The sequence below is a fragment of the Eubalaena glacialis genome, chromosome 13 (assembly GCF_028564815.1).
Source record: "Eubalaena glacialis isolate mEubGla1 chromosome 13, mEubGla1.1.hap2.+ XY, whole genome shotgun sequence".
NCBI classification, from domain to species: Eukaryota; Metazoa; Chordata; class Mammalia; order Artiodactyla; family Balaenidae; genus Eubalaena; species Eubalaena glacialis.
Genome location: NC_083728.1, coordinates 30,467,471 through 30,482,494, shown reverse-complemented (window position 1 = coordinate 30,482,494; position 15,024 = coordinate 30,467,471). Strand labels below are relative to the sequence as shown.

General features: G+C 53.2%; 1 protein-coding gene across 5 annotated transcripts in view; it reads right to left on the bottom strand.

The window, feature by feature from the left end:
- Positions 1-4,360, bottom strand: part of EBF4 (EBF family member 4) — a 54,135-nt gene extending 49,775 nt beyond the window's left edge. For 4 of the 5 annotated variants that reach the window (XM_061210383.1, XM_061210381.1, XM_061210382.1 and 1 more), the window contains exon 1: positions 3,411-3,547. In XM_061210383.1, the coding sequence (XP_061066366.1) occupies positions 3,411-3,547 (137 nt within the window). Of the gene's footprint in view, positions 1-3,410; positions 3,548-4,045 lie in introns of those variants that run through there. The other variant, XM_061210380.1, reaches the window with a different exon arrangement.
- Positions 4,361-15,024: the final 10,664 nt, after the last annotated feature.

Genomic DNA, 15,024 nt, shown 5'->3' with positions numbered 1-15,024 from the left:
CCTGCTTCTCTGTGCCCACCCCCCTCGCCACCCACCCACAGGCCTGCCTGCCAGGTCCCAGGCTGAGGAAGAGCTATTAATTATTAAAGCAAACAAAAGCATTTCCTAGCAGGGATGCTAGCCTGCTGCTGCTTACAGGAAACGCAGCCCCAGCTGGCTTCCCTCTCAGGGCCCGGCTAGTGTTCTGGGACCGGCTCAAGGGGGAGGGCTAGCCTGGGTGCTCCAGGAGTCTCCCCAGGCTGGGAGTCACATCAGAAGGAGAGGAGAACTGCTTCTGTGCTGAGAGATAAAGTCCTGTTGGCCCAGGGTAGGCCAGGGATCCTTGTGCAGAGTTCCCCACCAGGAAGACCCTGCCAGCCTTCCCTCTTACCTCCAGTGTATGGTATGCAGCCTCTCTTTTCTCCCTACCCCTCTTTCGCTCAGAACTTTCCTTCCTGTTGGCAGGCCCTCCCTCACTGATCTTAGCAAGCTCTGGGCTTTCTCCTCCTTCTCCATCTTCTGAAAAACCCTGGTGTTGTAAAGCTGGGCAACAGCAGCTGCTCCAGTACCTGGTTCCTGGGGTCAGGTAGATCACCAACGTGGACAGCGGAGCCCAACAAAAACGGACTTAGTAACCTTCTAACATGCACTCCTGCTTCCTGCAGCAGATACTCATTACCCCCTATTGACTGCTCGAGCCTGGTGCTGTGGACACGAGGATGAATGAGCCACCATCCATGCCCTAAAGGAAGGTGTAGGCTGGCAGGGCAAGGAAGCTCAGGACAGGCAGGGCACAGCTGACTCTGGCCTGTGATAAGCATCCTTAGACAGCACTAAGAACTGCTCCCCTGGGCCGGATGGGAGGGCACAGAGAGAGAAGGTGCTGGGGGGGAGGGTCCCAGAGGTTGTAAGATTTTATTCAGTGGGTATGTGGGTGCTGGGAGCAGGGGAACTGTTTCAAGAGACATTGTTGGATGCCAAGAGTCATACAGAGGCTGAGAGGAAGCTTGGGATCAGACTGTGATGGGCCTTGAATGCTGAGTATCTGGGAGGAAGTGTGTGTGTGTGGGTCACTGAAGTTTTTAATTGGGGAGGGACACAATCAGAGAATAGTTCTTTGGAAATGTTTCTTTGGCCCCTGGTGCATGGCAGACGGTTTTGGGGCGGGGGGCGAGGTGGGAGGCTGGGACAGTGGGCTAGCAGGCTGAGGTGACACACTGGGGTTAACCTTCAAGCCAAGGAGGAAAGTCGTGGAGGGCAAGAGTGTGTGTCACGGTTACGAGCTGGCCGTGGGCACTGTGATTAGGAATAGGACCCAGAGGCACCGTCCAGAAGCCTTGACAAGCTGGCGGCTGTGGGGGGAAGGCGAAGAGCGCATCAAAGACAGCTGTCAGACCCCAAGCAGCCTTGCAGGGAGTGTTCCAGGGCAAGTTCCTCCGAGACAGAGGGAGAGGAGCCTTCAGAGGTGGAAGAGGGGGGCGGGGCAGGGAAAGGAATTCCTGTCATTGTTGTTTTAGGATGAAAAGACCCGAACAGAGGACTGATGGAGGATCAAGAGCCAACGGATGAGATGATGGCATCTCAGGAAGAATGAGAAAGAAGTACCTCCCACCTGCTCCCCTCGGCAGGAGGTGCCCAGAGGCAACCAAACGTGTGGGGGCTCCCAATCTGTGTCTTGAGACAGAGAAGCCTCTGGACTTGGAGATAAGCAGCCCAGGCCTGAAGAAATTCCTCTCCTCAAACTGGGGAGGCCTTCTGAGTCCTGGTGATGCGGCCCTGGGGACTCAGACTGGACACCTCAGCCCCACTCAAGACCTCTTCCCCACGTGGAGACAACACTGCTGAAGCCCAATTTCATGGGAAGAGCCTCATCGCCACACTTCCTGCACCCACACAGGCTACAAGGGCACTGCCTCCTTCCCATCGGCTTCCTGCTCATCAAACCTGCTGACAGGGACAGAGGGGAGAGTCAGAGAGAAATAGGAACCTTAAACCGTGAGGCCCCACTGGAACACTTCCTCCTCTCTTACAAGGAGCTCTCACCACAAAGGCGGTGGTGGAGAAAAAGACAAAGAAATTGACCATCTCAAATTAAATGAAAAACCAGAACCAACAGAAAAACAAACAGGATACAGAATTGTATGTATAACACAGGAAAAAAATATGTTAATGGGAAGATGAGAAGGAAATACACTAAATTATTGACAGTAGCTATTTAGAGAGATGGGGTTTTGTTTTCTATTTTCCTTTTTTTTTTCTAGAAAAGTTATATCATAAGTAAAAATATGGATATTAATTCATAGGCAAGACCCTTTCTCTTCCTAAAAAGGTGAGCTCCAGAGAGAGGCCCCGGTGCTCCCTCTGGACAGTCATGAAAGCACAGGAATGCAGGAACACCATTCAGTTTGAACATGAAACAAGGTGTGTGTCTGTTAAGGGGTGAGGTTGGGGTTGGTGGTGGGGTGGCATCCCCTGAACAGTACTGGGGATGTGAATGTGGGGCTGGCATCCAGGTCTGGTCTGCTCTGGAAACCCCCCAGCAGAATCCCTTCCAGCTGCTGGACAAGCAGCTGCTCAGACCTCTGGGAAGCCCAGCTCCCAAGTGTCCCATGTGTCTGCAGAGGCAGCACCTCCCTAGTCCCAGGCACTGAGAACTCCAGGTAGGATGTCTAACCTCCCCTCCCCTTGCTCACAACTGGGGATACAAAAAGCCCAGGTGCTGTGGGGGGCTGGTCAACGAACCATTATGCTTCCTTTCCAAATCCAGGAGTCCATCCCCCACCCAGGCTCCCTACCCAGCCTCCTGCAAAGGAGTCAGAGGAGATGGGTGTGGGTGCTGGGTTCCCAGGGACCCCCTGCCTCGGGTAGGACCCACCAGAAAAACACCTGGAGGGACCTGAGCGGCCCTGACCCATCCTCAGCCCCAATCATTCCACCAAGCCGACTGCCCACCTCATCTCTTCCCCACCAGCCGCTTCTCCAGCTCCACACGTCCCCATCCTCCAACTCTGAGGGATGTGAGAAAGCAGAAAGGGGGCTGGGTTTCGTGCCTTTCCTGGCCGAGATCTATGGAACTGGACAAGGAGGGGCACTTAACTGCCTGAGAAGGAGGGGTCAGCAGTTCCTTAACAGCTGGTGGCTGTGGGACTGCGGGCAGCCGGGAGATCTCCTCCTCTAGAGCCATGGACGGCTGGGCCAGCGAGCGGTAGTCAGAAATCAGAGCCGGGACATCCAGGAGTGGAGGCAGAAGCCCCGCCCCGGCCCGCCCCACATCCTCAGGAAGAAGCAGAGGCGCTCAGGGCGAGGTGGGCACAAGAGCTTGCCGGGACAGTGCAGAGTTGGGGCTCCCTCCAACCCCTCGCCCCAGCAGCTCAGCAAGCTGAGAGAAGGCGGCGCGGAGCCGTCCAACCCGAGCGCGCCCGAGCGCTTACCTCTGCGCCGCGGTGCTGGCGTCCAGGATGCCCGCGCCCTGCATCCAGGAGCGCACCGAGCCCAGGCTGGCGGGCAGCAGCGGCTCCTCCTTCAGGTTCAGCCCGCCGCGGGGCAGAGCGTCCTGCGCAGGAAACATAAGGGCGCGCAGTCGGTGGGCGCTCCCACAGCCGGGGATCCGGTCCCGCCGAGGCTGCGGGGCGTCTCAGCTCCGCCCGCCCGACGGCACCCGGCGCCTGCAGGAGCGCAGCGCAGCGCCAGTCCCGGCCGCTCAGTGCGCGCCAGCCTCCTGGGCGCTCCCTCGGAGAAAGCGGGTCCGCGAGCGCCGGCGCTGTCCCCTCCCCTCCCGGGGCGCGGGGCGGGGAGATGGAGGGATTTCCCCGCGGCCTGAGCGCCGGCGGGCGGACTGAGCGCGGGGCGGTGAGGGAGGGGAGCGGACACGGCTCCCGGTCCGCGCAGAGGCGCCCTAGAGGCGCGCTCTGGCGGCTGCCCAGGGCCGCGGTCGTCGGAGGGGGGGCCCGAGCGCCCCTTGAACTGCCTCAGGCGAGGCGGGGGCGCGGGGCTGCCCGCCCTTTCCCCCTCGCCGCCCCCACCTCCCGCCCACCCGCCCGCGGCGCCGGCGCGGGACGCTGATTACCATCCAGGAGGAGGAGGCTGCGGGCGCGGAGCTCGGCGGCGGCGGCGGCGGCGACTGCGGCGGTAGCGGCGGCAGGAGCAGCAGCAGCCGCGCGTCCCGAGGAAAGGCAGGGGCAGCGCCGGGCCAGCAGACGCCTCCGCCGCCGGCGCCCCGCGTGCTCCGCCGCCCCGGCCCTGCCGCAGCCCCGGGCGGCAGCACCTGGAGCAGCAGTAGCAGCAGCCCGGCCGACTCCCCCCTGGGCCCGGTTCCCGCGCCGCCCCGCCGCGGCCGCCGCCGCCCGCCGCTCCCCGGGGCCTGGCCGCGGGCCCGGGCCATCCCGCCGCCGCCGCCGCCGCCGCCGCCGCTCCCGGGGGAGCGGGAGCCGAAGGCAGGGAGCGCGGGCGGGAGGAGGGATGGCGGGAGCTGGCGGGCCCAGGGGACTGGGGGCCGGGGGAGGCGGGGGCGGGGCGGCGCGGCTGGCCGAGGGGCGGCCAGGGACGTGACATCATCGGGGGAGGAGCGGCCGGGCCCGGGCTGCCGCGGCGGGGCGGACCCTGGCGAGTCGGTCGCCGGGGCTGGGGGCTGCGGCCTGCCCGAGGCCGCGGGAAGGAACGGGAGGGACCAGCGTGGGCCCGGGAGGCCCGGGCAAGGAGCTGACTGGGCTGCGCGGCGGGGGAGCCCGGGCGAAGCCGGAGGAGCGAGCAGGGCCGCACTCAGAAACCTCCGCCGCCTCCGGGTCGCCACTGGACGAAGTCCCGGCTTCTTCTCCGCTCATCTTCGTCTCCCAAGTACTCGCCGTACTCTCCACGGCGACGCCCGGTTCCTGCACTTGCCGCTCATTTTGACGCCTTCAAGCTTTTACTCTTGATGTTCTTTGCTCGCCCCATTGGTCCTGCCCGCCTTCCCCTGACCTCGGTTTAACCTCAGCCTGGGACTCAAAACCTTTCTCCCTTAGGCTGGGCCCCAGACGCGCCGACCGCAGTCCCTAAACCCCGCATCCCTAGTCCAGTCCGTGGCTTGTCTAAAAACTAAAGCATTTTCGTTTCCAACCTGTGCCTTTCAGACACCTCTTGGTTTTTGATGCAAGTTGGATACTGAGTTAGGACTCACTTCCTCTTGCTCCCCAGCCAGAGAATCTTCCCTCTCACATTTCATTCCTCTTAGTTCCCGGGCCAGAAATCATCTCGTCCTTGACCCGAGGGCTGAGCCGTTTCTGCTCCTCTCCCCACATTCTGGCTTGGTGTGTCCTGACCAGGATTTGAACAAGCCCAGAATGAGTCCAGCACTTTCCTGCAGAACAGCATGGGGGTGGTCTACCCAGCCTGCTGCTTCATTTTCAGACACCCCTGGAATATCACTTTCCTGCCCCAGCTGACTCCCATCCTCTTTTGGGGGGCCTCCAAGTGTGCAGTTAGTGGTCCACCCCACATGGACCCAAATGAAGGTCCCAGGGCCACTACTGGGCCTCCTACTACCCCAGAGGCACCCCCACCTCCTTTTCTGACCTATGCCCCCCTTCCCATCACCTGCGGGGGCTGTCACTCCCACCCAGACTTCTCAAGGTCTCAGTTTTTACCCCAGGTGAGATTATCAAAGGTAGTCTCTCCTTAAGGTGAATTCTTATACCAGTCTTTTTCTCCATCTCCTTATCTGACTCTAAATCCTTGCTCCTCCCAGTGTGGCCCCTGGACCAGCAGCCTCAGCATTAAGTGGGAGCTTGTTAGAAATGCAGAATCTTAGGCCCTGCCCAGACCTGCTAAATCAGAGCCGACCTTTTACCATGATTCCAGGTGATTTGCATGCACATTACATTTGAGAAGCAATGCTCTAGAGAAACCCCCCAAGGCTGTCACATACTTGCTCCACCCCTCTCTCCAACCTTCAAACCTACCTCTGGCTCTCTAAAATTTCCAACAGACAGCCTACCTCTTATTTACTGGAGAGATTACAGGGAATCTTGGCAGAATCCTGCTGGCCTTCTCAGCCGTCCATGTTTTTCCTCCTTTCTCAGTCTTCTCACCCATTCTCTTTTCCCCCTGCACCCAGAGAAGCATGTGGGCTCAGGGACCTCTTTGCTCAGTCCCTTCTTCTGCACCTCCTGATGTTGTCCCATGCAATCTGTTTGTGTGTTGATACTCCTTTCCTCTGCTCAGACCTCCCCATTCTTAAAAGAACCCTCCCTTTGTCCCCGCCTCCTCCTCCTCCAACTTGTGCCACTCCTGTTTCTGAGAAAGTTCACAGGCGCACTTCACCAAGGCTGCCTTGCCAGCCCCCAGCAAGCCACTCTTGAAGCCCTGGTGGTCTGGCTCCCTTCCAGTTCTGCCGCTGTTTGTTCCTCTCTCGGCCTCAGGCCCTCTGACCCCCGTGCAGCACAGGGCTCGGCGCACCTGCCTCCTCCACACACCTGGGAAGGCCATCCTGATGACCAGAGCACACTGTCTCTCCTCTTACCCTTGGGTGCGCCCCAGCTTGCTGTGTCCTGCTCCCTTCTCCCTTTCTTCTCTCGGAGAACTCAGGCTTTTCCACAGTCTCAGGGGCCATCTTCGGGGAAATGATGTCCTAGTGTGGGCCTCCATCTGCTTCTGTCAGTCCTGAACATCCGCTGGTGAGGACAGAGCTGTCCTTGACCCTTGGGGAGGAGGGGAGCACCTGCTTCCAGGGAGCGGCCCTCTCCCAAGTAGCTCTGCCCCTGAGCCGGGGTTGGGGCTGCTTCATCTCCACATGCCCAGCCACGTTCATGCCCATTCCCCACAAACCAGCTCTTCCTCCTGGCTCCGCTGTGTCTGTCCATGACACCTCCTCCTGATGCCCACCAGGTTTGGGGCCCAGGAGTTCATTTCTGATACTTGCCTTGCCTGCCCAATAGCCACCTCTTTGTCAAGTCTTAAGGATTCTCCCTCCTTGTCCTTCTCTCTACCCCAGGGCCCACAGTGAATATCTTTAACAATGAATTTACTTGCCCTCCACTGGACTCCACCCTGGCTTGGAAGATGAATCTGCCCCAGTCTGATGACAGCCTCCTTAGCTATCTTCTTGCCCCCACCTGTCTACCCCCAACCACCCTCCATCCTCCTGCCAGTTTTTAAAAGCAAGCCATCACCTGCTTAGAAACTTCCAAGTGTCTCTCTTGGCTCCCCAAGTAGACGTTTAGGGACTTAGTTTAGGGATATTCTAGGCCCTCTGATGCCTGATCCAAACGTTCTTGCCAGCCTTCCCTCCATTCCCTTGCTGTGTGAGTCCCTTGCTTGCCTGACACAGAAGATCTACTGTTTTCCAAATACAGACACAGGTCCCACACTCTCAACTCCATGCCTCTACTCTGGCTGTGACCTCCAGCTGCAGTGCCCTCACTTTTGCAACACCTTTCTTCTCTGGGAGGCAACGGGGTCCACATTCTTTTCGCGATGGTTGAAGGGCTTTGGTGTTGCAAGTCTTCATGGTTCTAGAAGCCTCTTCCTAAGGTAGATTTGGGGGATAGGTGCTCAGAATTAACCTGGGCAGAAAGGGGAGTCACTCAACCCAGAGGTGGGCTCCTGACTTGTGTGGGTGTCTAGCTTGTATTAACCACATGGACTAGAAAGAAACCAACCAGGATGGTGTTTGAGGCTTCCCAGGGCCTGCAGCCCCTGAGAAGGTCTTCTGGGTTAGAGCCGCTGAACCAATGGGCAAGGCCCTGGGTGATGAGGGTACCAATTGGGCCCAGCAGGGCAAATTCTGGGTCAGCTTTTGGAGTCAGAGGTAAGTATCTCTGCTTTAGATCCAGGAAGTCTATTTCTTGGAACTCTTTGTGTGTTTTTATTTTGTATTTTTTATCTTAGTTCCTTTGACAAAGTTCTCCTCTCAAACTGTTGTAGCTTCATGAGAAAGGGATTTGGGGGCCTGCTGTAGCTGTGTTCACAGAGAGCTGGAGGGGTGGTAGTGACAGATAGAGGATGCTGGGTCCAAGGCCGCAGAAAATGCCAGTCCTTTCTGGCCCAGCCAGAGGCTCACCCCAGGCCACCAGCCCAGAGCCTCTGACCTCATCCTTCTCCATCATGGACATTTGTGCTCATACCACAGGAAGGGCTCTTGTCATGTGCCTGGTGCTAGAGAATAAGCAAAGCCTAAAACACAGGCTGTGCCCTTATGGGTACCACAGTGTGGTGGTGGGAGATGTGTAAACACTCAGTGTCACTCCAGAGTGACCGGGGCTGATAAAGATGCAGGTGCAAGTACTGGGACCAGCACAGAAGAAGGGCCTGAGCCTGAGAGGGGAGAAAGCGGTCTTGGGCAGAAGGATCAGCATCTGTAACGATTGGCAGAGCTGAATGAGTGGGTTTGCAGCACTTGCTTCAAGGTAGAAGCTTTTAGCACCTGGAGCATCATGCTTGTGCCTAGGATGCCATGCTGAGGAGCCTGGAATTTTTCCTGTAGGCCTGGGCCTTAAAACAATATTTTAAAAATCAACAGAACTCTCTCTCTCTCTCTCTCTCTCTCCCCAAAAGGGGGGTGCAGCACCATAGAAAACAAATCCAAAGTGGCACATTAGGCAGAAGTGCCCTTGACCAGACTGTGTGTTGGGCCATAGAGCCCCCTGGAGGCCCCAAAGTGTTAAGTCAGCACTCGGATCCATTTCATGTCAACTTCCCTGATGGGAATTAAAATATAGGAAGAATTTAAAAATTAAAGCATGCACTAAATATGGCTGTTCGCATAGTTCTGTGAAGAAACAAAAATGGCTAGGGCCATCCCAGAAGGCTTCCTGGTGGGCATGCCCCAGCTCTTAGCCTTCCTCCCTTTTGCCTCCTGAGGTCTCTTCAACTGCTTCAGGAAAACTTGCACTACAGGTGTTATTTGACCTTAGGATCCATCCCATTCCCTGCATCGAGGCTGAGTTATTCAATCTTATATAATAACTCAATGGGAGCCACCATGGTGGACACTTTTGTCAGGAGAGTTGTGCTCCCATCTTCAATCTCTGGGCTGGAGCACAGGCTGTGCGTCCCCTCAATATTGCAAGTTGTTCACACCCCTTCCAATCACAAACCATCTCAAAGGCAACCAATCTCAATCTCAGTCCCTGCTGAGGAAGAGGAAAGGAACCATTTCCCTTGTGGAGCAAGATCTGCACAGGGCTGACCCTTTGTTCATCCTCCAGGTTTCAGAGAGGGTCCAGGACCTGCATGTTTCTAACCTAAATCTGTAACAGCACCAGCAGTATCCCTGGAGGGCTGCCCCTTAGCTACCCACAGGCAGTGGCAGAAAGTCTGAAATGACAGCATCAGCCCCCACCCCCAATTGGGTAAGTTTCAGTCAGCAGGGAGGAAGGCTAAGAGCTGGGGCATACCCACCAGGAAGCCTTCTGGGATGGCCCTAGCCATTTTGTTTCTTCATGGAACTATGTGAACAGCTATATTTAATGCATGATTTAATTTTATATATATAACTTGGCAGGGGGAAGGTCAAATTCCTTTTCTGATTGCTGTGGGGTCAACAAGAAAGGAAGCCATCACCCCTGAAGTGGAGCAGGGTGGGTAAGGGTCAGGGGAATGGAGTGGGTAGGTTGGAGGGGGCCATTGTTCACCTTGTCCTGGGTGAAGTGGGGAGAGGACCTGGCAGAGGCTGATTCTCCAGGAGGCTTAAGCTCATCCACACAGACCCTTTCCAAGGCCCTTCACAAACTCCTTGCAGCGTGTTCCCATGCTTATATATAATTGTGTATTTGTAATGTTGTATTTTTCTTCTTAAAGGGCCACCCTCCAATTGTATAAGCTTAAGATCCCCCCCTGCCCCCAAACCTAAATCTTCCCTTAGGATCTGGAGTTGGGTAGGAACAGTTAGGTAGGCCACATACTCAGTCCCATAATACTCTGTTTCTCCTTGGCCCTGCCTGACCCATCCTCCACCATTTCTTCACCCCAAAAAACATCTGCCACACCCTTCAGAACCCTTCTCACTAATTAGCCAACTTCCTCATATTCTCAACATTTCTTTTAAAGGTTTCTCTCATCTCCAGCCTTAACTGAAACCTGGATGACACCTGTTATGGACTGACTGTTTATGTCCCTTTGAAATTCATATGTTGGAGCCCTAACTTCCAATGTGACTGTATTTGGAGACAGGGCCTGTGAGGAGGTGATAAAGGGTAAATGAGGTCATAAGCATGGTGCCCTGATTTGATAGGGCTGTGCCATTAGAAGAGGAAGAGATACCAGAGCTCTTTCCACCATGTGAGGACACAGCAAGAAGGCAGCCATCTGCAAGCCAGGAAGAGAGTCCTCATGTTACCACATCGAGCTTGGGTTTGCTCTCCTGATGTGCAGCAAAGCAAATCTACTGACATTGGATTGTGGTGATGGAAAGTACAGCCTTTATTTGCAGGGCGCCAAGCAAGGAGAATGGGTAGTTAATGCTCAAAAGACCCAAACTCCTCGATGTTTTTTAGGGAAGTGTTTTTAAAGGCAACATTAGGGTTAAGGGTTGTGGGGTGCATGATCAGTTCATGGACAGTCTTCTGTGGTTGGTGGTGTGGTAACAGGGTGGTGTTTTGGGAATCTTAATCATTAATCTTCTGGCTCCAAACAGTCTAAGGTCTTTGTGTATGTGGTCAGCAGTTTCTAGCCAGTGGGTCCTGATTTCTGTAAAACAACTCAAGGATATGTGTCAGATTGTATTTTTACCGCTTGAGGAGGAACTAGGGGTCCTGTGACTCTATTTTATGGCTGAACTATTGTTTAAGCTATTATTACTTTTCTTGCTTGACTGATTTTCCTTTATTCTCTGTATTCCCTCACTTCTCTAATTAGTAACTGCTTGAGTCTGCTCTTTGGAATGTGGGGAAGGCCTAGGAGACTAAAGCCTTTTTTTTTTTTACAAACAAGAAATGGGGGACCTGGAGGGGTCTGCCACTGGGAAGGCTCTGCAGGCTTCTGCTCGGTTTCACTCACCAGAACCTGAATTGGCTAGCGCCTTGATCTTGGACTTCCCAGCCTCCAGCACTGTAAGAAAATAAATCTCTTTGTTTAAGCCACCCAGTCTTTGGTATTTTCTTATGGCAGCCTGAGCAGACTAAAGCAACACCCTAGGACACCCTTTCTCCTAAGGCTCTTTCCAGCAGTTATTGTTTATTTTCTTTCACCCCATGGCATGTAAGTATTTGGAATTTGATTTTGCCCTACTTTCAAGCTAATAGGTTTACCTGTTACTGTTTCATGGATGCTGGCAGAAGACATGAGATTCCTGGATCAGAGACAGAGAACTTTATTACTCAAAGCAAAGCAAGTAGCAAAAGCATCATGCTTGCATCAGTTCCTCTTGCCCCCACTCCCAAGTCCCATAGGGGCAGTGTGAAGGAGCCCTTCAGGTGCTCTGCATACAAGTGGGTTTGTGTTGCATCTGAGCAACAGGAGAATGGGGGACCCACCTCTTTTATAGAAGGCAATAAACAAGCTCTTTGTCCTGGAGAGAGAAATTACTTTATTCCTTAAGGTTGCTGTCTGCACACACAACCCTGAGAAATAGTGCAGGCAGAGTGGTCAGGACCTTATATTCTTGGCATGCCGCGTAAAAATGTGCAGTGATGCACAGGGCCTATGGTGTCCAAATTCTTTCAACAATTGGTCCTACACATTCTTGGCTGAACTTGACAATTCACATGAATATGCCACTCCATTCGCCACTCTGTTTAATCTGATCAAATAGAGGCTGAGACCAAATCTGCTCAATCTGTCTCATACAGAATTTAATTAAGGCTACTATCAATAGAACTTCAAGAAGCAAGATGAGGCTAACCTGAAGTGTTGGCTTCAACCATGCCACCCAGGGTCCCAGATTCAGTCATCTGTAAATCCCAAGGGGATCAGTAGGTCTTATTTCAGACAGCCAGGATATAGTCTAAACCCAGGTTATTATCCACTAAAATTCTCACAAGTGAATTTCATACTAATCTGCTGATCTTTGGTGTCATTGCCAATAATTATAGGAAGCATTAGATGGCCAAAAAGTACTCCCCATCCCTGATGGAGAGACATTCCATGGCCCACATACAAACACACACCCCAATAGGTTATGTGTCATTCCAGTTTAAGATTTGTTGTTAAATCTGATTTGTGACTTCCCTGGTGGTGCAGTGGTTGAGAGTCCGCCTGCCAATGCAGGGGACGTGGGTTCGAGCCCTGGTCTGGGAGGATCCCACATACCGCAGAGCAACTGGGCCCGTGAGCCACAATTACTGAGCCTGCGCGTCTGGAGCCTGTGCTCCGCAACAAGAGAGGCCACCATAGTGAGAGGTCCGAGCACCGCGATGAAGAGTGGCCCCCGCTCGCCGCAACTAGAGAAAGCCCTGGCACAGAAACGAAGACCCAACACAGCCAAAAATAAATAAATTAATTAATTAATTTAAAAAAAAATCTGATTTGCATCACCATGTGGTTAAGCCACATGGGCAGTGTCACCAAATAGTTACAAGCTTAGTTGCCATGTAGGAAGCAAGGCCACTCAGGTGACAGGAAAATTATGTGCATTTGTACCAGTCGGATTGAAACAAGGTTGTGCTGGATGGCTGGATGGTGTGTTTGTACTACCAGCACAGGGAAGGGGGAGATTCCATATTCAAGAGCTGCCACTGATGGCAAAGGGCACAGCCAAATTGTTTCAGACCAGCCATGCCCACATGAGTTTCCTGTTTCCATAGCATGTGGACAGGATGACAAACCTAGAGGGAAGGGATCAGGTTGCCAGCTGAAACTTGGCTCATGTGAACTAGGTGATGGTGTTGCTAGGCTGCACTGCTGGATCTAGGGGACAAAGAGAACACTAATCGTCCCCCCTCCCTGTACCTGCTGGCACCTAAGATGTCTTCTCGCCAGTCCTCCATAGCCACAGAAGCAGTGTATCCCACGCCAGTACCCATATCTTCACCTTGTCCCCAGTATTTCCCTATTCATACCCTGACCTTTTATCTGGAGGGGCCAGGTGTGAGGGGAGCAAAATTTACAGAGACCACTTATATTGATATATCCCACCTTGGCCTGTGTGGGCCAGTGTAGGGGGACTTGGCAAGCAGTATATTCAACCAAGTGGTCATTACATTTATGATTCAGGATCACGTTAATCCACCAAAAGAATCTAGGTGGCTAAACCAGAATTAAGTTTGAACCCCCTAGGCCCCCTTTTGCTAATCTGCCACCTGGAGGGTATACCACCTTGGTTAGCCTGGGATTGTTGTTAGGGAGAAAAAAGAAGCACCATGCCCAGGAATAGTCAGAATCCCAAATCTTCCTCCACACCTTTTGTCCTGATCATTAACGAGGAAATGGCTGAGAGGAGATGATCCTTGTCTGGGGATGGCTGCATTGAGTGACCACACTACCTCACTGAGGTGTGTGGACAAAAGGAGATGAGGGAATTAGTCAGAAGTTTTTGAGTTTATTTTTGAGAAGGCCATTCCAGTGCTCAATAATACAGGGTGCCAGCAGGTGGTAGGGAGTATGGCACGGCCATCAGATACCTTGACTATTGGCCCCTGGTTGAGTGGCTTTTGCAACGAAGAGTGCATCATTGTCAGGCTGTAGATGATCTGAAAAGCCAAAAACTTGACATGGCTTAGTTACAAGGGCTACAATGGTGGAGGCCAGAGTCTCCTGATCAGACTAGAACAGCAACACTGTAACTTGAAAATGTGCCCCAGAGCAGTGAGGCACCAACGATAGTCCAAAGAAGGGGTCAAATGTCTGGGGTAGTCAATCATCCAGGAGTAGGTGGGAGCAATGCCCTGTGCAATGTGGCCTCTTTACTATAAGACAAACAGCTCCACTTTTGGGAGGTGTCACAAGTCTGGTAAGTAGTGGTGGCTTCTGCATCAGAAACATACAGTTCTTTACTTTGTGCCCCATCCATGATGGTGGATGTGTTGCTGCATCTGGTGCAACGATGGATCCAGGCAGTGATGGTGGTTGTATGGGCAGTACAGGCTGGATCAGCAGCTTGATTTAAGTTGGTCTTATTAAAGAAGGGCCCTTACCACGGACATCTCCATGGGAGACCCAGGTTGTCTGATTGGCAGCTGAATTTGTTTCCACAGTTTGCAGCTCCAAAGAAGAATGCCTTTAATTTGCCAGTCTTGCAGACAAGACAGCTAGGCCGTTGGCAACAGCACAAAAGTCAGTAAAAATGTCCTAAGTTTCTTCAGGGGAGGTATTGGCCTGGACTATGAGCACTGCCTTGAGTTCTGCCCATTGAGCAGAATGACCATGCCTGCTTTTGATTCTGCATAGCTGATGCTGAGGTTGAACATGGACATTGCTGGTGTGCTTGAAAACCAGGCAGGCACTTAGGGGACCCTCTGTGAACTGAGGGCTCCATTGAGCTAGCAGTTATGCTTCAGGTGATGAAGTGAGGAATAAAGTTTTCCCCAAAGGGATTGCTGCCACCCTTTCATGTAAAACCCAGGTAATGTTAGAGCTAGGTCAGGTGTACTCTTGAATACAGTAAGTCCCCTACATACGAACCTTCAAGTTGCAAACTTCCAAAGATGCGAACGTGTGTTCCCATGTCCAATCATGTAAGTTAGTTCACGCATCTGGCGTACATTGTCACATGCGTGCATCCTCTACACAAGTGGTTGTGCTTTGTGTACTTTACTGTACAGTATTGTATAGAGTACGGTAATATAGTATTTTTATTTCAAGCCCAGGATGTCCAGAAGCAAGAGTAAAAGCAGCGGTGATGTAGCTGGTACTGCTAAGAAGTGCCAAGTGATAAAGATGGAAACAAAAGTGAAAATAATTGAGAGAGTAGAGCGAGGCAAAAAGATGGTAGACGTCTCTTATTCTTATAACATGAATCATTCAACCATTGGCACGATTCTAAAGAACAAGGACAAGATCATGGGGCATGTGAAGTCTGCTGTGCCAATTACGTCAACAATAATATTGAGGAAGCATGGAAAAGTGATGGAAGAGGTGGAGAAACTTCTCAGTGTGTGGATACAGGATCAGCATCAGTGTCAAGCCCCACTCAGC